The 20,677-nt window shown below is 65.3% G+C and overlaps 7 protein-coding genes across 7 annotated transcripts in view; 3 read left to right on the top strand and 4 right to left on the bottom strand.

Moving 5' to 3' along the window:
* Positions 1-93: 93 nt before the first annotated feature.
* On the top strand, positions 94-9,809 carry CHLRE_06g274950v5 (uncharacterized protein). The gene is made up of 16 exons (XM_043062996.1): positions 94-195; positions 485-624; positions 993-1,467; positions 1,732-1,909; positions 2,130-2,484; positions 2,763-3,193; positions 3,512-3,611; positions 3,859-3,996; positions 4,321-4,420; positions 4,601-4,731; positions 5,231-5,276; positions 5,716-5,824; positions 6,146-6,252; positions 6,710-8,364; positions 8,594-8,773; positions 9,089-9,809. The coding sequence occupies exons 1-16, from the start codon at positions 118-120 to the stop codon at positions 9,675-9,677; spliced, it is 4,812 nt and encodes a 1,603-aa protein (XP_042923702.1). The 5' UTR covers positions 94-117; the 3' UTR covers positions 9,678-9,809.
* Positions 9,810-9,821: 12 nt separating this feature from the next.
* On the bottom strand, positions 9,822-10,533 carry CHLRE_06g274900v5 (uncharacterized protein). The gene has a single exon (XM_001698903.2). It carries the CDS (start codon positions 10,428-10,430, stop codon positions 10,119-10,121), a length of 312 nt encoding a protein of 103 aa, XP_001698955.2. The 5' UTR covers positions 10,431-10,533; the 3' UTR covers positions 9,822-10,118.
* Positions 10,534-10,693: 160 nt separating this feature from the next.
* Positions 10,694-11,362, top strand: CHLRE_06g274850v5 (uncharacterized protein). The gene has a single exon (XM_001698905.2). It carries the CDS (start codon positions 10,729-10,731, stop codon positions 11,134-11,136), a length of 408 nt encoding a protein of 135 aa, XP_001698957.1. The 5' UTR covers positions 10,694-10,728; the 3' UTR covers positions 11,137-11,362.
* A 119-nt stretch (positions 11,363-11,481) lies between these two features.
* CHLRE_06g274800v5 (uncharacterized protein) lies at positions 11,482-12,703 on the bottom strand. Its single transcript, XM_043062995.1, has one exon. It carries the CDS (start codon positions 12,576-12,578, stop codon positions 12,186-12,188), a length of 393 nt encoding a protein of 130 aa, XP_042923701.1. The 5' UTR covers positions 12,579-12,703; the 3' UTR covers positions 11,482-12,185.
* Positions 12,704-12,813: 110 nt separating this feature from the next.
* On the top strand, positions 12,814-13,429 carry CHLRE_06g274750v5 (uncharacterized protein). Its single transcript, XM_001696134.2, has one exon. The coding sequence runs from the start codon at positions 12,856-12,858 to the stop codon at positions 13,315-13,317; it is 462 nt and encodes a 153-aa protein (XP_001696186.1). The 5' UTR covers positions 12,814-12,855; the 3' UTR covers positions 13,318-13,429.
* A 22-nt stretch (positions 13,430-13,451) lies between these two features.
* On the bottom strand, positions 13,452-16,913 carry CHLRE_06g274700v5 (uncharacterized protein). Its single transcript, XM_043062994.1, has 7 exons — positions 16,281-16,913; positions 15,752-15,912; positions 15,312-15,449; positions 15,072-15,141; positions 14,916-14,972; positions 14,673-14,770; positions 13,452-14,480 (listed from the first exon to the last, which is right to left on the bottom strand). The coding sequence occupies exons 1-7, from the start codon at positions 16,612-16,614 to the stop codon at positions 13,992-13,994; spliced, it is 1,347 nt and encodes a 448-aa protein (XP_042923700.1). The 5' UTR covers positions 16,615-16,913; the 3' UTR covers positions 13,452-13,991.
* A 139-nt stretch (positions 16,914-17,052) lies between these two features.
* Positions 17,053-20,677, bottom strand: part of CHLRE_06g274650v5 (uncharacterized protein) — a 6,955-nt gene continuing 3,330 nt past the window's right edge. The window contains exons 8-15 of the mRNA XM_043062993.1: positions 20,299-20,428; positions 19,904-20,064; positions 19,542-19,622; positions 19,161-19,301; positions 18,819-18,905; positions 18,391-18,487; positions 18,003-18,121; positions 17,053-17,783 (exon numbers count right to left, since the gene is read on the bottom strand). Coding sequence (XP_042923699.1) covers positions 17,676-17,783; positions 18,003-18,121; positions 18,391-18,487; positions 18,819-18,905; positions 19,161-19,301; positions 19,542-19,622; positions 19,904-20,064; positions 20,299-20,428 — 924 coding nt within the window. The 3' untranslated portion in view covers positions 17,053-17,675. The remainder of the gene's footprint in view (positions 17,784-18,002; positions 18,122-18,390; positions 18,488-18,818; positions 18,906-19,160; positions 19,302-19,541; positions 19,623-19,903; positions 20,065-20,298; positions 20,429-20,677) is intronic.

Here is a 20,677-nt window from a genome sequence, read left to right as displayed (position 1 = left end):
GAGCGGCCGGCACCTGAGAGCAGTAGCAGCAGCGGTGCAGTGGCGGCAGTAGCAGCTGTGTGAAGGCAGTAGCAGCAGCTGTGGGTGGCAGTAGCAGCAGCTGGTTAATTAGGGCACATGGTGGGCAGCCGGACCACGGCCCGGGCGCGGCGGTTCTCACTGCTACTGCTGGAGGAGGAGGAGGACTATGTGCAGGTGCGAGAGCGTGTGTGTGTGTACGGTGTGCGTGTGTGTACGGTATAAGTGTTAAACAAAAAAACGGAACAACGCCGCCATACACGGTATGAGTGTGCACATGTATATGTGTAATGCGGGATGCCGGATGCATCGGCGTAACGAGTGCATGGGCTCTGTGTGGGGTGGGCGGGCCGCCTTGCCGCCCCACAACTGCTGCCGCCATGCCGCCACGCCCCTGCCATCACGCGCCACTCACTTCCACCCCCACCCCGCTGCACCTCCTCGCTCCCCTCCCCTCCGTCCCTAGGACTGGGTGGTGCTGGCGGCCTGGCCCGTGGACCAGGTGGCCGGCAACTGGCAGCGCCAGCCGCTGCTGCAGGGCCGGCTGCGGCTGTGCACCCGCTCGCTGTTCTTTGAGCCGGATGACGTGCGCGTGCCCATTGCCAGGTGCGTGCGTGCGTGCGTGTGTGACTCGTGTGTGCGCGCGTCAAGCGCACAATGCAGGAAGGAAGTACGCAGGACTATGTATGTGATGCGGTGCGACGCTCGCGGTGCATGTGTTAAAGAGTGAAACGAAAGCCCGTCCAGACGCTCGCGATGAATGTGTGCGTGTGTGTGTGTATGTGCGCGCATGTACGTGTGTGTGTGCGTGTGTGTGTGTGTGTGTGTTTGTGCGCGCGCGATTGTAAAAAGGACAGGGCGCACGACCGTTCACACGCATTCGGTCGCAGTGGCAGAAGGGGCTGAACTATTCTCCTGCTGGAACTGCCTCAAGGCTTTGTGCCAAAGCCACGACACATGTGCGAACACCACAGGATTCCCTTTGCGGGCGTACGTACGCTCACCACCGGACCGCCCGTAGCAGCAGTGGCGGCTGGCAGCGGCGGCGCAGCCGCTGCCGCCCACCACGGTCAACACCACCACCACCAGGGGCACCACGGCCACCACCACCACCACCACCACGGCGGCGGCGGCGGGGCCGGCGGGCGCGGGGGCGGCGGCGGCGGCGCGGGCGGCGGCCCCAGTCTTCTGGTGGAGGCTCGTGAGGTGGTGCTCATGCGTGCCAACATGGAGGAAGTGCCCTACACCTTCATAAAGCTCGGAGGAGGCGGAGGCGCGGGAGGCGGAGGCGCGAGTGGTGTTGGTGGTGGTGGTGCTGCTACTGCTGTGGAGGTGGCGCGGTGGGCGTTCGGGCCCTGCTACAGCCCGCTGCAGCCGCTGATGGGGCAGGCGGCGGCGCTGCTGGACATCAACCGGCGGCCGCGGGAGGAGCGCAACGCGGCGCTGGAGGTGGGGGGCTAGTAGCGTGTTCGTGTTCGCATGTTTGTGTGAGAGTGCATACTCCTGAGCTTTTCGCCGCGTCTGCAACCCCATCCCTGAAGCCTGTGCAACGCTGCGCCCGTTCATCACCGCCATCGTCACAACTGGCCATGTTTGTACCCCAACTTGAGTACTTCTGCAATCCGCACGTCCCCCGCACCCTGCGCTCCGCTAGTTTCGCTTGCTCTGGTTTAGTTTGGGCTGGTATTTACACACCCTCCCACTCCCGTGCAGGATCTGGCGCGTCAGCGGCTGGACTCTGTCTCCTTCGACCTGTCTCGCCTGGTGGACTTTGGCGAGCGGCTGGTGTGGTGCGGCCCGGTCACGGCGCTGAGCCCGCTGGTGCGCGAGCAGGGCCGCCTGGCCATCACGCCGCAGCGGGTCTACTTCCAGCCCCTGCACAACATTGCGGGTGGGGAGGGGCGGGGGGACGGGGGGAGGGGTGGGGGAGGGGGAGGGGGAGGGAGGGGAGGGAAGGCGTGGGTGGGTTGAGGATGCGAGGACAGCAGCAAGCGCGTACTGCCCTGCCCACCCATACACCCACCCTCATGCACACAAACTCGTACACCCGCACCCACACACCCACACACCCTTCTGAAACAAAAATGAATGTACGGCAACCCCCGCCCCAGGCGACACGCCGGTGAAGAGCCACCCGCTGGCTGCCATTGCGGCGGTGGCGCGCCGCCGCAGCAGCCTCAGGGCCGTGGGCCTGGAGCTCTTCTTCGTGCTGCCCTCCGCCGCCGCGGCGGCAGCGGCGGCAGGAGCAGCGGGCGGAGCGGCAGGGGCAGGGGCCGCCCGGGCGGCCTGGCCTCCGCAGCACCCGTACGCGCAGGAGGGGGAGGGCGATGAGGCGGAGGCGCGCGGCGGTCTGGGAGGTGGCGGCGGCGGAGGGGCGGTGGCGGCGGACGCGGCGGTGGCGGCGGCGCTGGCGGCGGTGGCGGCGGGGCCGGTGTGGGATGCGCCCAGTGCCTTCCTTGCGTTCAGGTGGGCAGGCGGAGGGGACAGCTTTAGATGAGGTGGGGTTAAGGATATACGTGGATACTGTCAGTTGGGACAGTGCGTGCAACGTGCGCGCGTTTGCCTCCTGATGGGGTGGACAGCACGGGGACATTGTCTCGAAGCGCCAGCCCACCAACCCACCATCACCGCCCTATCCGCCCTCGCTCAACACACTCCAACTCCTCCCCTTGATCTGCTGCAACAACCTGTTTTTCAACATCATCTCGTCTTACGATGAATCCTTCATGTCACCCCCTTGCCAGATCGGAAGCGGACCGTGAGGCCGCGCGCCACATGCTGACTCTGCAACCCGACCTGGGCCGCTGCGTGCCGCGACTCACGCCCTCGCCCATCAAGCAGCGACTGCCCGCAGCCGCCGCCAACAGCGGCGCCGCCGGCACGGCGGCTGCCGGCGGCGGTGCCGCAGGCAGCGGCGGCGGCGGCGGCCTTGTGTCTGTGCTGAGCTCGGCTGTGGCCTCCGCCGCCGCCTACGCGGCACAGGGCGTTGGTAGAGTCGCTGGAGTCGGCGACGGCGGTGGTGGTGGTGGTGGTGGGTTGGGTGATGAGGACCCGCTGGCGGCGCACGGCATGTTGCTGGAGGCGGCGGGGCCGTGGCTGCGGCGTGTGACGGCGGCCTGGCAGCGTGGCGCCCTCAGCAACTTCGACTACCTGCTGTACCTCAACTTCGCGGCGGGTGAGGACTACCGTACGCACATGGCTGTTATGTGCGGGCTGCAGTGCTATGTGATAGGATGTTGGGATGCCGTAGAAGGAGTACCGTAGCGCGCGGTGCTAGCGAGTGTTTTGGGGCTTGGGTTTGAGGTTGCGACATGCTAGGCGACGGAGGCAAAGCTATGCAAACTGTGGGCCCGTCCCAGCGCTCCTGTCCTATCACCTCATCCGCCTTGCCGTACCGTACTTCGAATGGTTTCCCTCCCCACCGCCGCCTCCCCAACCCCCTCCCTCGCCCTTCCCCCTCCCTCCCTCCCTCCTCCACCCCCCCCTGCCCCAGGCCGCTCCTTCAACGACCTGGCCCAGTGGCCCGTGTTCCCCTGGGTGCTGTCCAACTACGTGTCGGCCTCGCTGGACCTGCACGACCCAGCCAACTTCAGGTGCGGGCCGCAAAGTGCCTCACCCTCCACCCCACCCGCGCGATACCTGTGTGCCCTGTATACGTCTCCTCCCATGCTCTCCGCCCCATCACCCAACGCTGCGCCGTTCTAACGTCGCCTTCTCCTAAGTACGGAATTCATGCCCCCCCCTCACTTTCTAAGTGATCATGGATGTAACCCCCCGGTCGTGACCCCCTGGAACCCTGACCCCCTGCCTGCCGCCCCCTCCCCCTCCTCCCTCGTCCAGGGACCTGACCAAGCCTGTGGGCGCGCTCAACCCCGCCCGCCTGGAGGAGTTCCGCCGCCGCTTCCGCGACATGCCGCACGACAGCTTCGAGGGGGCCGTGCCGCCCTTCCTGTACGGCACACACTACTCCACACCTGGGTGAGAGGGGTTGGGGGTTGGTGTGCGACTGGCGCGTGGTGCGTCTTTCCTGCGTTTAGGCGCTTACGAGCTTCCTTCAGTCTCCATTTCTGAACCCTGTAAATGCTGTGGTACAGCCAGACACGCGCCCAGACACGCGCCCACGCACAAGTACCTTCGGACGTGCATGCTAACACACGCCCCACACTCACGCCTACAGTGTAGACCCTTTCTCTTCGTTCTTCCTAGCACTGGCCCCCCATACACAAATGCACACACAGCTTTGTTCCCCTTGTGCTCTTTTAACACATAAACGCACACACACACACACGCGCCCGCCTGTAGGTACGTGATGTACTGGCTGGTGCGCGCCGCGCCCAGCCACATGCTGCGGCTGCAGAACGGCCGCTTCGACGCCCCCGACCGCCTGTTCGCCAGCGTGCAGGTGCGGGGGCGGGGTGGGGCGTGTGTGTGTGTGTGGGGGTGGTGGGGGTAGGGGTGGAGGTGGCGGAAGGGCGGGGCGAGGTTGCTTGCCAGTCGAGGCCGTGTGTCCTAGTCTGTGGACTCCATGCCTCAACTCCTGCCCCCCTCTCCCCCTCCCCCACCCTCATGGCCGCTCCTGCAGGAGGCGTGGGAGGGTGTGCTGCACAGCACCACCGATGTCAAGGAGCTCATCCCGGAGTTCTACATGGGCGGCAGTGGAGACTTCCTGGTCAACGCCAAGAGGCTGCCGCTGGGGCTGAGGCAGAGCGGCAGGTGTGTGTGTGTGTGGGGGGGGGGGCGGGGCGGGGGAGGGTGGGCGGGCCGGGGGAGGGGCGGGGGAGAGTGGGGCGGGGGAGGGCTAGGGGGCAGGGTGGAGTGCGGGGTGGCGTGTGTGCATGGGTACGTGGCTGGGGTGGGGCGGCGGCGGCGGGTTTGGGGCTGAACCGGTCCGCAAAGTGCTGGTGAGGTCGGTGAGGTTAGTGGGGCTGTCGGCGCGCCTCCAGCCCTCGGTGGCGCGCCCTTGCACGCGGTTTGGCCGCTCCCTTTGGATGGCGTTGGACCTGCCGTGTCTTGCTGCGCCGTAAGCACACGTGATACGGTGGTCAGTTTCTTGCTCACCGTAATGTAAGCACTGTAAGCACACGTGATACGGTAGTCAGCTTCGTGCTCACCGACGCAATGCACAAACACACATGGTGCTGTCTTGTATATTGCCTTTCCTTGTGCCCTCTTACACACACACCAATACACACGCACACACACACACACGCAGGGCGGTGAACGACGTGGACCTGCCGCCTTGGGCGTCCAGCCCCCGGGTGAGTGGCACCACCAGCACCACCCGCACCACCAGCACCGGCATCGGCACAATCCACGGCGCTGGCGAAAGCAGCCGCCGCAGCACAGAAAGCAGCAGCGGGCCAGTGCGGGTGCTCTTGTTCCCTGTCTACTTCGCTACACTTCTCTGTACCAGTCTTTGGAACCCCCGTTCACCTTCGCCTCCCCGCGACCGCACACGCCCATCCTGACCTGCCGCGCCAGTGCCCAACCACACAGTCTGCTAGCCGGATCCCGCCCCGTACTTTCGCCCGCCCCCGTCCCTCACATGAACATGTGCTGATTGCCAACGACTTCCTACCCTGCCCTGCTCGCCCCCTGCCCCCTGCCCGCCCCCGGTAACGCTTGATGTTCCGCAAGATGGTCTACCGTCTACCACTTCCTTAACTAGTCATGAATGTAACCCCCTCCATCCCTCAGGATTTCCTGGCCCGCAACCGAGCGGCGCTGGAGAGCCCGGTGGTGAGCCGGCAGCTGCACGCCTGGATCGACCTCATCTTCGGCTACAAGCAGCGCGGCCCCGCGGCAGGTGCGCAGAGAGGAAGAGGGAGCGAGGGAGGGAGGATGGGAGGGCGAGGCCCGACGCACACGCGCGCGTGCGCATCTGACAGGTGTAGGCCGTGGAGTGGGATCGCCCGTGTCCCAGCCTAGCTGTCATATGGGGCTTCTCGCCCCCTTACCACTGCCACCCTCCTTAGCGCGGCACCCCGCCTCAACCCTGCGCCCGCTCTCCCTACCGCCCTCTCCCTCCGCCACCCCCCACCCCCTGCTGTCTACTTCGCTACAATTCTCTGTACCAATCCTTGCAACCCCCTCTACACTTTTCTGTACCAATCCTTGCAACCCGCAGAGGCGGCCGACAACGTGTTCTACCACCTGACCTACGAGGGCGCTGTGGACCCCGCCGCCGTCACCTCGGCCGTGGAGCTCAAGGCGCTGGAGACACAGATCAACGAGGTGGGCAGGCTGGGGGGGAGGAGGCGGGGGCGGGGAGGGTAGTTCAATCCCAGAATAAGTCATTGCCCCGGGGGGCGGGGGGGGGGGTTGCAGAGATGGTTGGAAAAGCGGTACAGGGTGCACTGAACACTGCAGACGAAGGGGTGGGGGGTAGCCGTCCATGGAGAACGGGGTGAGGCGGAGGGGGCAGGCGGCGGTGGCGGCGGAGGGGGGGCGTGTTGGAGGAGCCCCCACATTGCCAGCAATACAACCCCAGAGGCCAGAGGAGGGCATTGCCTGACACACCCCTGCGTGGCCCTGGGACCCCTCCCAACCCTGAGCTGCTGCGTCTCAGCACGCCCCTAATTACCATACCATACTCCGACATCTCTAGATCCACACACACACACATACACACCTGCGTTTCGTTTCCTTATCCCGCACCCCTTTCCACACGTACACATATCGGCCCATGCAGTTCGGCCAGACGCCCAAGCAGCTCTTCACCACGCCGCACCCGCCGCGCCTCGTGCACCCGCCCGCGCCCGACCCCGCCACCGTCTTCCCCGAGGAGGAGCCAGGGCTGGCGGCGGCGGCCGGCGGCGCCGCCGCCGGTACGACAGCTGGCGGCGGCGGCGGCGGCGGCACGGGCTACGGCGGCGATGGGGACGCGGGCAATCGCGACCTAGTGCTCGCGCTGCTCTCCACCATCATGGCGGCGGCGGCGGCAACGGCGGCGCCGGAGCCAGCACCCGCGGCCGCGGCCGCGGCGGCGCCGCCTGCGGCGGCAGCCGCCGCGGCTGCAGGCGCCGTGTCGGCGCCGGCTTTGCCGGCGGCGGCCGCTGGCGGTGGCGGCGCTGCAGCGCCTGCAGCAGCCGGCACGCCTACCGCCGCTGCACCTGCCGCTGCCGCCGCCGCTGCACCTGCCATGGCCTCCTCCTCCTCCTCGGGCTCGCTGCTGTCCAGCTTCCTCAAGCTCGGACGCTACCAGCAGCAGCAGCGGCAGGTCAGTGGCGGGCTGTCGCCGGCGCCGTCAGACCCGGCGGCAGGCGGCGGCGGCGGCTTTGCGTCGCTGCTGGTCTGGCCGTTCGGCGGCGGCGGCAGCGGCAGCGGCGGCGTCAATGCAGCTGGCCGCCAGGACTCCATGGGCGTGGCGGCTACTGCTACTGCCGGTGCTGGTGCTACTGCGGCTGGGCAGCAGCAGCGGCAGCAGTCAGGCGTGGTGCGGGCGGATTCGGCAGGGGCCGGCGGCGCTGGCGCAGGCTTGCAGCCCGGGGGTGCGACACAGGCGGCAGCCGGTGGCGCCTCGGCGCCGTCAGACGCGGCGGCTGTAGCACCCACATCGGCCGGCGCCGGCAGTAGCAGCAGCAGCGCCGCCGCCGCCGCCGCGGCCAGCCACCGCGCCGAGTACTGCTTCCCCAGCCCGGCGCCCGCCGACTGGGGGTGGGGCTCGCGGCTGGCGCGGCCGCTCCGGGCCGTGGGCTGGACGCAGCTGGTGGCCCGCGGCCCGCTGGCGGCGGTGGCGGCCGGCCGCAACGGCTTCCTGTACTGTGTGGGGCAGGGCGGCGTGAGGGTGGTGGCGGAGGCACCAGCCGCCGCCGCAGGCGCCGGAGGTGGAGGTGGCGGTGGCGGCGGCGGCGGCGGGCGTGTGGGACTGTCAGTGGTGCGGTCGGCTCAGCTGAAGGGCGACATGCTGTGTCTGGCGCTGCTGCCCACGCTGGCAGGCAGCGCCGGCACAGCAGCCGACCTGGCCCCTGCTCCTCCTTCCACCTCTCCCGCCTCCACTTCCACCACCACCATCACAAACACCGGCAGCAGCAGCAGCAGCGGCAGCGGCAGCGGCGCCGCGCCGCGGCACGGGCGGCTGATGCTGGTGGGCAGTGACGACCGGCGCGTGTACGCCTACTCGCCGGACGCGGGCCGGGTGCTGGGCGACTGGGCGGCGCACGACGACGGCGTGTGCTGCCTGGCACTTATGGCGCCGGACCCGGGGGCGGCGGCGGCGGGCCTGGCTGCTGGCGGGGGTGGGGGTGGTGGGGTTGGGGGAGGTGGGGGAGGTGGCATTGCGGGGGCGGGCGGCGTGGAGCCGCTGCTGGTCACGGCGTCGTGGGACTGCTCCGTCAAGATATGGAGGTGCGCGGGAGAGTCAGCGGGCGGTGATCGGGGCGGTTGCTCTCCTTTCCTCGGCCTGAGTTCCGTTGGCTTTGCATCCTCAACTGCATACACCTGCACCATCCCCATCTGCATACCCGAACGTGCCCCGCCCCGCATACACGCACTGCTATTCACAATTTGGCTTTGATTGGTTTTACTTTGGGCTGGTACGGTAATTTCAACCCCCTTGCCCCCCCCCCCCCCGCAGTTTGGCTGAGGGCCGCGCGCCCTGGGCCACTGGCCTCAGCCTGCCCGCCGCCGAGCTGCGCGACTTTGACTCGGGCGTGTGGGCGCTGGCGGCGGCGGGCTGGGGCGGGCCGCTGCTGGCCACCGGCACCGAGGAGGGAGTGGTGGCGCTGTGGGACACGCGCGCGCCGGGCAACCGCAGGTACAGGGGGCGGGGCGGGGGCGGGGGCGGGGGCGGGGGCGGGGGCGGGGGCGGGGACGGGGGTGGGGGGCGGTCCCTCGGTATGCCAACGGGGGCGCGCGGTTTGGGTGCATTACCGGACGGACAGGCATGAGAACATGGCTGTGTACAGAACGGCACCTGTATGCGGCGCCGCATGCGGCAACGTACCGCAAGTCGGGCTTTGGTGCCATGGGTCAACGCAACACACCCACGTACAGTACACACCCGGATTCGCTCACAACAAAAACCTTTGCTCTAACACACGTGTGTGCACGTGCACGTGGGCCGCCACAGGGCCGCCAGCTGTGCCTGGGCGGCGCACGTGGCGGGCGACTACGTCAGCGGACTGCAGCTGCTGCCGGCCCTGGGCGCTACGGCCCTGGGGCCCACGGCAGGAGCCGGAGGCGGCGGAGCGGGCGTGAGCGCGGGCTGTGCGCCGGCGGGGCTGCTGGTGTCCACTGCGGACGGCGCGTTGACACTGTTCGACATCCGCGGCACCCGGAGCAGCAGCAGTGGCTCAGGCAGTGGCGGCGGCGGCGGCGGCGGCGGCGGGGCGGGGGTGCAACGGCTCGCGAGCGTGTCGTGTGGCTCGACGTTGCGGTGCTGTGTGGCGGACGGCTCGGCGGCGCTGGCGGGAGACGAGGCGGGCTGTGTGCAGCTGTGGGATGTGGGGCGGGTGGCGGGGGGGCTGGCGGCGGTGCGGGAGGGCGGGCCGGGGCCGGACGGCCTGTATGCGCCGTGGGAGGGGGAGGAGGCGGGCGGCAGCGCCGTGTGCGGGCTGGATGTGTACGGCGTGGAGGCAGGGGAGGAGGGAGGGGCGGCGGGCGCCGTGCGGGTGGCGGTGGTGACGGAGGGAGGGCGGCTGGTGCTGTTGGAGGCGTAGGCGCATTGGCAGGCAGGAATGTAGCCAGGCTGTGTAGACAGCTGGACAGGCAACAGTGTGCCGAGCAACAGTCATCCACGAGAGATGCACGAGAGATGCAAGCGCAAAGCTCTTCAAAGATGTTCCGTTGCCGTTTGCCCGCCCTGTCGTGAGCAATCGTCAGCAACTCCGGGTGTTCTTGCCGACCCCCATCACCCCGTCCGACCTTCCTGCCCACCAGCAAACGCCTCCTGGCCCCTGCCAAATCTAAGTGCACATATTTCCCCGAGGCCCCTCGATTTTGTTCACCGCCCCGTATAGTACCTGCTGTTCCCCATGTTCGGGAAGGCAACTCGGATTTTAAGGTGGTGTTGATAAACACCGAGTTTGAAGGTGGCACTGTCAGCCGGTGAGGTATGAGACGTGCCTTGACTCTCAGGCTGCCCGAGGTACAGGAGCCGCTTAACCACCGAAGCCGTACAGGGTGCGGCCCTGGCGCTTCAGGGCGTACACCACGTCCATGGCGGTCACAGTCTTGCGGCGAGCGTGCTCGGTGTAGGTGACCGAGTCGCGGATGACGTTCTCCAGGAAGGTCTTGAGCACCGTGCGGGTCTCCTCGTAGATCAGGCCGCTGATACGCTTCACACCGCCACGGCGAGCCAGACGGCGAATAGCGGGCTTGGTGATGCCCTGAATGTTATCGCGAAGCACCTTGCGGTGGCGCTTGGCGCCGCCCTTGCCCAGGCCCTTGCCGCCCTTGCCACGTCCGGACATTGTCAAATAAGTTGGGGAAGGTGAAAGAAGAAAGAAAGTTGAGGGACGACTGTTATGTGAAATACAGAGCCCGCCCTTTTAATGGGCGCGCGGGCTGAGGCAACGACTTCGACCGTTTGGCCAGTCTGAGCGTTGACTGGAGCGTTGACTCCACCGCCTCAGCTGGGCCGGCATGGGCCCCATGCATCGGTCTCCAGCGGGCCTGGGTCACTGGTATAAATAGCGCACTCCTGCATCTAGCAAGGCATACACGATTTTGAATTTACACGCTACTCTTCGCTCCTAGCACGTACCCAAAATGGCCCGCACCAAGCAGACTGCCCGCAAGTCCACCGGCGGCAAGGCGCCCCGCAAGCAGCTGGCCACCAAGGCCGCTCGCAAGACCCCCGCCACCGGCGGTGTGAAGAAGCCCCATCGCTACCGCCCCGGTACCGTGGCGCTGCGCGAGATCCGCAAGTACCAGAAGTCCACTGAGCTGCTGATCCGCAAGCTGCCGTTCCAGCGCCTGGTGCGTGAGATCGCCCAGGACTTCAAGACCGACCTGCGCTTCCAGAGCCAGGCCGTGCTGGCGCTGCAGGAGGCCGCCGAGGCCTACCTGGTGGGCCTGTTCGAGGACACCAACCTGTGCGCCATCCACGCCAAGCGTGTGACCATCATGCCCAAGGACATCCAGCTGGCCCGCCGCATCCGTGGCGAGCGCGCGTAAGCGTGCTGCCGCCTGGGCTGCTCTTGTCCCCAAAAAAACTCGGTGTTTCTCAACACCACCTTCAAAAGCAACGGTGTCAGTTTCTGCCAATGGGACTAGGCTTGGTGATCAGGAGTAGCGAGTGTATGGGTGACTTCAGTGGCGGGTAAATGGGATGACTACGGTCGTGTGTGACAGTGACGGCGCGGTGTGTAACCTTCCCCGCCACATGTAATCCCACTGTTTCGGGCTCGCTTTAATATGCCATGGCTTGCTTCTTCGGGAACCGACTTTTCGCTTCTGTTAGGAGCAATCCACAGCGCCCAGTAGGAGCGGCACCCCTGCCCGGCAGGCCTGCAAAGGCTACCGAATGTTTTTTGCGTTTGGGGGGCCGCTGCCCCCTTGACCCCAAACCACCGCGTGTCCTGTGCGCCCACAAGCAACCAATCCTCGAGGCCTCACACTGAAACATGGTTACCTCTTGAACAAGCGGATTCGGCCGGGAGCGAAAGGGCAAAGCTAAAAGCACTGGCAGGGCAAAGCTAGAAGCACTTGCAGGGCCTACACAGACCCACTCTGGAGTTCAGTTCAACACGGCTCCCCACCGCGTGCATCAAGTCCGTTCAAACCCAAGGCATAATATGCCAAAGTGCACCATACCCAACCATGCGTACCCTGCCATTGGCAACCAACCCCAGCCAGCCAGTCCCCGGAAAGGTGGCCAGAGTGCCAGACTACGACCCGGTACGCGAGCATACGTCACCGGCCCACCTTGCCAATACCGGAGCCAGGTTTGTGGTGATGTGCAGACGCGTCTAGGAAACTTGCTTCCAACCAGCCCCAGCCCCGAAGCCCCAAAGAGCACCAGCAACTCATCTAGCACCAACTTGCACGTTACTGCCCGCAGATCGAACCTCTCGCCACTCCTGCCTCTCGCCCCCTGAACCAGCGGGCTTCCTACCCGCGTGTCTTGCCCTAGCCAGCCCACGCGCCCCACCCAGAGCCAGGTAGTGGTGGTGTTGAGAAACACCGAGTTTATGTATGACGTATGAGTGAACGAGGACAGGCGCTTAGGCGGCCTCCTCGCTCCCCTTGCCGCCCTTGGTCTTCTTGGGCAGCAGCACGGCGTGGATGTTGGGCAGCACACCGCCCGAGGCGATGGTCACCTCGCCCAGCAGCTTGCCCAGCTCCTCGTCGTTGCGGATGGCCAGCTGGATGTGGCGGGGCACGATGCGGTTCTTCTTGTTGTCGCGGGCGGCATTGCCGGCCAGCTCCAGCACCTCGGCGGTCAGGTACTCCAGCACGGCGGCCAAGTACACGGGCGCGCCGGCACCGATGCGCTCGGCGTACTTGCCCTTCTTCAGGTAGCGCGCAATGCGGCCCACAGGGAACTGCAGGCCGGCCTTGGCGCTGCGGCTCACGGCCTTCTTGCCAGAGGTCTTGCCCTTGCCGCGACCAGCCATTGTATCGAGTTGGGGGTTCTTGCAGAACGAGATAAGAGGGCTGTGAGTAAGTGTTGAAAGCGTTGTAAGTTTGACCATAGTGTCCCTTATGCTTATATGCAGCTGGCCCAGAACCGAGCCGGCTCGGCCTGGCCACCGGTCAACGCGACATGACGGTTGAGTCAAACAACCGCTCGCCTCGCCCTGGCCACCCATCGCGCTCTCAAATAGCCTTCGCTTCCACAGATGTCTATCCCAATACACTCAGTATCTCTGCCGCATCAACAACTCTTACAAAATGGCCCCCAAGAAGGACGAGAAGCCCGCGACCGCCGAGGCCGGCGCCGAGGCCCCTGCCAAGGCTGAGGCCAAGCCCAAGGCCGAGAAGGCCGCCAAGAAGGCCAAGAAGGAGCCCTCCAAGAAGGCTGCCAAGGAGCCCAAGGGCGATGGCGAGAAGAAGGACAAGAAGAAGAAGAAGAGCGCCGTGGAGACCTACAAGCTGTACATCTACAAGGTGCTCAAGCAGGTGCACCCCGACACCGGCATCAGCAGCAAGGCCATGTCCATCATGAACAGCTTCATCAACGACATCTTTGAGAAGGTGGCCACCGAGGCCTCCAAGCTGAGCCGCTACAACAAGAAGCCCACCGTGACCTCCCGCGAGATCCAAACCGCCGTGCGCCTGGTGCTGCCCGGCGAGCTGGCCAAGCACGCGGTGTCGGAGGGCACCAAGGCCGTGACCAAGTTCACCTCGGGCTAAGCGCCTTCAGAGGCTGGACCTTGTCTTCTACTCTCAACAAAACTCGGTGTTTCTCAACACCACCTTGACGCGGATCTGGGGCTTGGATGGGGGCGGGGAACCCTAACTGGCAAGTGGGTGCGGTGGGCGAGGAACCAGTGTAGATTACGGTACCGGTTTTCAATGTGAGTCCAGGGGGGCGTGTTTGGTTAGCAGTACCCTTAAGCATTTCCTCGCCAGCAAGCCCCATGCCCCAACCTGCCCAGCTGCCCTTCCAGCCCATACGCTCAAACACAAGGCCAAACGACACAGGGAACCCCGTCATCACTATCCCCAAACTTGCTCAGCTGACCACGACACCATCTCCATACCGTACTAGTTCCATGCGCTTGCGCCGAACACCACAATTGAAGCGCAAGTGCAGCCTTTTCGACGCATGTATGTCCGGGCCCCCAATTGCGTACTACTACACCATTCCCATGCACCTCCCGCTGATTGCACCTCCTGGGTCCGAGTGCCTCACTCCAGACTTCACGCTCACCGCGTTTGCAGCGGCTCACATACCCAAACGCACCGGCACACGGTTGTGAGTCACACGTGCAAAGGTCGCACGCACACCCTGCCTGACACCAAAACTGCGATATCACCCGCACGACCTGCTAATCACCAACCCGCCACTGCACGTGCCGTTGTGTTCAAGCCGCCGCCACCTCGCTGAAGTTCACGTGCCCGGTGCTGTGCGCGTGCTGCTGCGCCGCCGCCGGGCCGTCCAACATCACACCGCAGTCGCCGCAAGACAGCTTGGTTCCCCCTGACAGCCCCGCCCCCACTGCCCCTGCCCCTGCTCCTGACCCTGACGCAGCCGTAGGCGCGCCATCCGCTTTCGCCGCGCCCGCTGCTGTGCTTGCAGCCGCGGCACTCCGCGCCACACGCGGCTTGCTACTCTTCGCGCCGCTGGCCGTCTTGGCGCCACCGGCCGTGCCGCTGCCGCCGTTGCTGCTGCTGCCACTGGTGCTGTTGGCGGTGGCGGACGAGGCGCCGCTGCCCGCGCCAGTGCTTGCGGCAGTGGTGCCGTTGGTCTTGGCGGCGGCAGCCGCCGCCTTCTTGGCGGCCGCCGCCGCCGCGGCCGCCGCCTTCTTCTCCGCGGCGCCGTTGAAGGCGCTCTCCTTGTGCGCCAGCTCCACCTGAGAGTGGCGGAACAGCGGCCACGCACGCGTGTCGGTGCGTCAAGGTGCGGGAAATCTGTTTTTCAGTTCGTCGTTTGCTCTCGGGCAGCCCGCTGCTTCCGCTGTGCGGCGCTCGACCCCCACCATGCCCCATAGTCCCACACCGTGCACCGCACGGCCGGCGGCTCCTGAACCATTATTATCACTCACCAGCTTGCGTGCCGCCGCGATAATCATCTTGCCCCGCTTGCCGCGCGGGTTGTAGTTCAGCTCGTCCTCGTCAGCATTGGCGCGTGGGTGGGCGCACACTGCGGGATGTGGGAGAAGGCGCCGTTGTTGCAAGGCAGCACCGCACAGCCACGCCAGTACGCCACCATTGAGCATTCGCCCGCATCCATAGACACCAGCACACAAATATGTCAGGAACTCGCTGCTTAATACCGGTATACTCACCCGCAAGCGCGTCGTAGTGCACGCCATTGTAAATGACCATCACTTGCCTCTTGTAGCCTGCGCGTACGATGCGTATTGGTTACGGACTCCGAGACGCACGTGCAGGCATGCCAATTTGACAGTGGGTAGTGGACCGGACACGACGTGTCTTCTTACCCGACTCCTCTCCGAACACGTGCTCCTTCTTGCTCTCGATGTTCCAGGCCGCGATTTCAATACCGTACGCCTGCATCACAGCAAGCGGCGCGGGTTGGAGCCTGAGATGTAGAGCACGCGCCACAAGTAGTGGCGTACGCGGGCTAGAACAAGCAAAACACACGCGAGTCACCATCATCACGCGTTCCCAAAGCCAAAAGCATATGCACTTATTGCGCTCCCAGACGCCCCACGCCATACCTGCGCCAGAATGGCTAGCTCGATGCCGCCGCCCCAGTTGTACGGCTGCCGGATCCAGGCGCAGTACGACTCGTTGCTCATGCCCAGGAAGGCATCGCTGTACGTGTTCCGGTCGCCCGACACCTGCTGCGCCACAACCTGCGCAATGGACAGCGAGAGAGACAGAGAGAGAGAGAGCGCACACAACGGTACAGACGTTGCCGGATGCAGACGTTGGGGACTCGAGCGGATGGTAGGGGGTTCTATGCATGGCTTGTTTGAGACCTACTACACAACACCAGTGACCGCCCCAAGGCCAGCGGCCGCCCCTGTGACATGCTGTGCACACCCCTAACCTGGTGCTGGGTCTTGGTTTACACGGAATGGAATAAACTAACCCTCTCCCATACCCCGCCAGCTCCCCTGCCGCCGCCGCGGCTGTCTCCTCCAGCGTCACCCACGTTTCGCAGGTGCGGCGCGCGCGTCTTGCTCCTGTGCATGACGTAGCCGATGGAGTTGAACAGGCAGCTGTTGTCGGCGGGGATCTCGCGTCGAACCACACAGCCGCTGCCGTCAGCCAGCGGCACGCAGCGCGAGGTGGGCTTGAGCTTGGAGCAGGGCCCTGCGCGGCGCACAGGCGCAGGCGTGGAGCACAGGCGTGGAGTGCAGGCGTGGAGTGCAGGCGTGGAGCGCGGTGCAGGTGCGAAGGGTGGGCCAGAGAGCACGTGTGCTAAAAGGTCGTCTGGGGCGTTAAGAGAGCTCAGGGTTGGATGGTAATGGGGGTGGGGTTACTCCTTGGGGTTAATCGGCGTTGGGCAGCACCACGCGTGCGTGCGGGGTCGTGTCGAGGTGCTTCAGGGACCCGGGCGCAGCGTGCGTGGCGTGCGCACGCCACTGTCTGGACTCTTGGCAACCCACCCGTGCCCTGGCCTCCCAGCCCGATGCCGCTTGCTGCATTGCATTGGTGGCCACCCGTAACCCACTCCTCACCCTTGACTGCAGAGTCCTTGCCGCCGTCCTTGCCGTCCTTGCTGGAGCTGGAGCTGCCGCCGCGGCGCCGCCCGGACACCAGCGCCCACGCCGCCAGCGCCACCAGCCCCAGCGCGCCAACGCCGCCAGCCACAAGCGCGGGCAGCGGAAGGCCTGCGGCGCTGGTGGCTCTGCTGGGCTTGGCAGGAGGAGCAGCGGCCGCGGCTGTCTTCGAGGTTGTCTTCTTCGTTTTCGTGCTGGCGCCAGCCGCTTTCGTGCTGGTCCCGCTCGCCGACGACGGGCGCACTGCCTTTGGCGCGGCGGGCGCCTCTGACAGCGCTGGTGACGACGTCATGCTGGTACTAATGGACGCGCCCCCCAAATGCGAAGCCGACTCGGCGACTTGCGCTTGCAGTGACAATTTTGCCGGGCTAGTCTCTGTACACCACGCCCGCTGGACCCAGAACCTTGTGGCCCTACTTGATGCAATAACAGTGCGGTAGTGCAATGATATATGCAAGCCGTTAGTGACGTCGCAGCCTGACGTCGCACCTTGTCACGTTGGCTCGCCGTGCTTGAATGTGCTTATCTAATATTGAAAATTGCATGTATAGCTCGTGCTTGGCTGGTTCGGGTGCGACCGACTGAGGATCGATCATCCATGGAAGTGCCCTGACGAGTGACGGCTCACGGCTGACGCCAGCACACGCGGTCTCCCTGTTGGCCCTTAGCCCCGGCAGGATACGCCCAGGCCTTTGACCTTGATTGCCCACCCATTCCTGAGCATTGTGCTTGTGCTTCGTGGCTTTCACAGGTGCGTGCCAAGAACCGGCCCAGTCGCACAGCTGCGTGCGATGTTCCAATCTCCAACTCCAAGGCTCAGATCTTCAGTCCGGGCATGTCCAGCTTCATCTGTACTACCTACTCGGCAACGTCGTGCCAACTGCCAAGGTATGTCCACCGTATTCTAGCCTACCATGCCAAGGATACGGATATCTCACACAGCCTGACGGCGGGTGAAACCCAACCGCCTTGCCCAACCGACACGCTCAACGCGTGCCCTTTCGTGCTCTTCAACCCCGGGGCCGCCAAGCAGAGCTCCTCATAAAGAATACGCAAGGGCCGCCCGCAAAAATGTGTCCCTCTCCGCCCCTCTGACGCAATATGCAGGGGTGGTATCCTGTCCTGGTCGAGCAGCGGAAAAATCATGCGCTTTCGAGGAGCGCTTTCAAGGGCATTCTCTCACACGCTTTCAACTGCAACACGGTAACACCCTTCACACAAAAACGGGTCCATACAAGAGTTCTGTTATCACCTCTCACATATTTCGCTCTCGGATGTGCTCTCGTCTCATCTATCCAAATGCAATGCAGGCTTTCAAAGCAGTACCGTATCACCGGCACGCCAGGGACGCTTTTACGCGTTGGCGCCAACGGGCTCTTTCGTCTCCACCTTCTCCTTCTTCTCCGCAATCGCGGCCGAGCCGTTGGCGCCGTCACCGGGCGCGGGCGCGGCAGGGGGTGCCTGCAGGGGGGGTGGGGTGGGAGGGAGGTGCAGGCCAGACGTCACCGACGGGATCAGCATACATGTCAGGTCTCGTCAATGCTCCCAGTGGCATGGACCGCACTGCCCGCGAGCCCCAAACCCAGAGCACGGAGTGCTCTTCTTATTTTGTTGTGTGTCGCCGTACACATGGATACAGACAAGTGTGGTGGAGGGGTGTCACGTGGCCGTGTGACGCACCTGGCCGCGGATGACCGCCACCTGCGCCACGATCTGCGCGCGCCGCTCGTCCGTGACGGGGGGCGGCGGCGGCACGGCCTTGGGCATGGGCTGCAGACCCACACGCCAGCGGTACTTGTCTGCAGGGGCCGCGGGCGCGGGGCGGCGGGGGGCGAGGAGGGCGGGTTGCAGTGACGACTGTCAGTACCGCACGTTGAAAGGGACGGAGTTGCAACAGCGAGTGCGCTCACGGCAGCCATAACGCAGAACGCACGCGCGCGGAATGTGCTGAGCGCAGAAGAACACCGGCATGTGAAGGATGGCAGCCGAACATCACCACCCACGGCAAGCCCAAACCCAAATTCTCCAGGTCGTTCGCTGCCAGTAGGGATGCTGGGTGCACACTGACCCTGTGTCAGCTTGAGGAAGAGGCGCTGGAAGTCGCGGGCGGTGGCTGAGCGCTTGCCCTTGCTCTCAGGGCCCTCGTTGCGGCGCAGCTCGAACGTCTGTGATGCAGCAGCGAGGCACATGTACGGTATCATATAAGAGCGTCAGACAATGGCGCGGCACGCATCCGCACTGCCATCATTGGCGACCACATGAGAGTTGTGTGAACCCGCCGCCGCCACCCCTGCGCCGCTGCATGGTTAACTGGATTCTGGCAGCTGATGCGGGACTGATCGCAGCCGTGTCTGCCGGTACTTGACACTTCCAAAACCCGCCTGACGTGTGACAGCTCGTTGAGCCCATCCGCCCCGCCCCCACCCCCATCGCTCTTTTGCATTGGCTTACGTTCAGTTTGAGGTCGTATCTACGACCCCACCACCCACCACCCACCTTGTATGCGGACTCGGGCATGTTGGCAGCCATAGCCATGCACTCCGCCACCTCCTCCCGGCTGATCTGGCCGATGATAACGTCACCCTGTGGGGGCCACACCAGGACAACAACACACGCCAGTCAGACAGCCGATACGGGGCAGTCGCGTACGGCACACCCATTGGACACCCTCAAGCCGCCGGCCCCTCTAGACACGCGTATTATGTACGACACGCTTGAACCCCCTACTACCATACGCCGCACCCCACACACGTTTTATCTCGCACTTTGCGCGCACAATTCCTCCGTGTTTCCTTCCGTGTGCCCCCTAACAACACATGCAGCCTCCTCCGCCCGCACCTGGTCGGCGTCGGGCAGGAAGGGCCCGCCCTCCATGCTGTCGATCATGCCGGTGGAGCGCACCACGGTGTAGGGGTAGCCGCTGGAGCGCACCGCGATCTCCGCCGTGTACTTGTGGTTCAGCGTGCCGTTGGGGTTCAGCTGCGGGCGGGAGACAGATAACAGTGTGGGAGGGGAGGGGAGTAATGTGCCCGAGCCCATTAGGTCCCAATGGGGAGGGCGGGAGGTTCTAGCAAGGAAGCGTCGGGGCCGGCTTCCAGTCAACTCCCCTCAGAATGAAGGCACACAAACACCGGCACGCGCAATGCGCAATGTGGCCATGCCGCAGCGCCCCATTCCCGCCTGCGTCCCCCCCGTCCCGCGCCTGCCTCCCCCTCTCACCTGCACGATGGGGATGTCCTGCATGCGCTTGACCTCATCGTCGCCAATGATGGCGTTACGCTCCACACCCGCAGACGAGATCTGGGGGAGGGAAAGCCGGGGGTCCAAGCAACGGCGGTGGCGGTGGCCGGTCGGTCGAGCAGGGTGGAGCTCGCCACTGTGCATCAGTCATTCACCACAGGTGCTGCCAACGCCTCAGCCTCGACCTTCTACGTGTCGAGACACTCGGCTACCCGCCTTTTCACCACTAGCTCCCCCACCACCACCTCCACCTGTGCCCAAATAATTTCCTCGGCCTCTCCCCAGTCAGCCCCCTCCCCCCTCCCCCCAAATCAGCCTCTCCCCCCATCCCAGTCACTCACCATGACCACCTGCGGCCGCACGTCCGTGTAAGCGCTGATGCCGTCCGCAAGCAGCAGCGCGAAGGAGCCGGGCTTGTAGTCGGGGTTGGGCGCCTTGTTGAACTCGAAGCGGCTCAGCACCAGACCCAGCTTGGAGATGCGGGAGGGGTCCAGGGGCACGCCTGCGGGTCGGAGGGGAAGGCGGCGGGGGAGGAGCGGGTCGGAGGGGGGAGGCGGATGAGCGGGTGGGGAGGGGGAGGAGGCGGAGGAGCGGATGGAGGGCGAGGGGGATGAGCGGGTGGTGGTGAGCCTCTCCTTCTAGGGCAAGTCCCGCAGCCTGGACGGGCGCGCTCTCGTTCTGTTTCCCCACAAGTAACACTCTCTCCGCCGGCCTCGGTCCCCGGCGCCCCTCTCACCCTCGGGGTCGCTCTGTGCGCGCTTGACCGCCACGAAGTTGTGCCAGGGCAGGTACACGTCCGACCACTGGCCCGCCACCGTGTCAAAGGTGGTCTGGTAGGTGGACTCCGGCACGTCCTCCTGGTCGATCTGGGGGGTGTAGTGGTGGGGGTGGGGGTGGTGGGGGTGGGGTGGGGGTGGGGGTGGTGAAGGAGTGGGGGCAGCCAGTGGGCGTGGTGAGCGAGCACGTGGCCTTTCGAGGTTGGTGCATTCGAGGCAAGGCATGGAGGCAGTGCGCCAACGCCACCTCAGCGCAACCCAAATACCACCAGCTAATCCACCAAGCCCACGCTCCCACCACCACATACTCCTCCTCCTCGCCGCTGCCACCACCCACAC

Source organism: Chlamydomonas reinhardtii, chromosome 6 (assembly GCF_000002595.2).
Source record: "Chlamydomonas reinhardtii strain CC-503 cw92 mt+ chromosome 6, whole genome shotgun sequence".
NCBI classification, from domain to species: Eukaryota; Viridiplantae; Chlorophyta; class Chlorophyceae; order Chlamydomonadales; family Chlamydomonadaceae; genus Chlamydomonas; species Chlamydomonas reinhardtii.
This window is presented reverse-complemented; position numbering and strand designations above follow the sequence as displayed.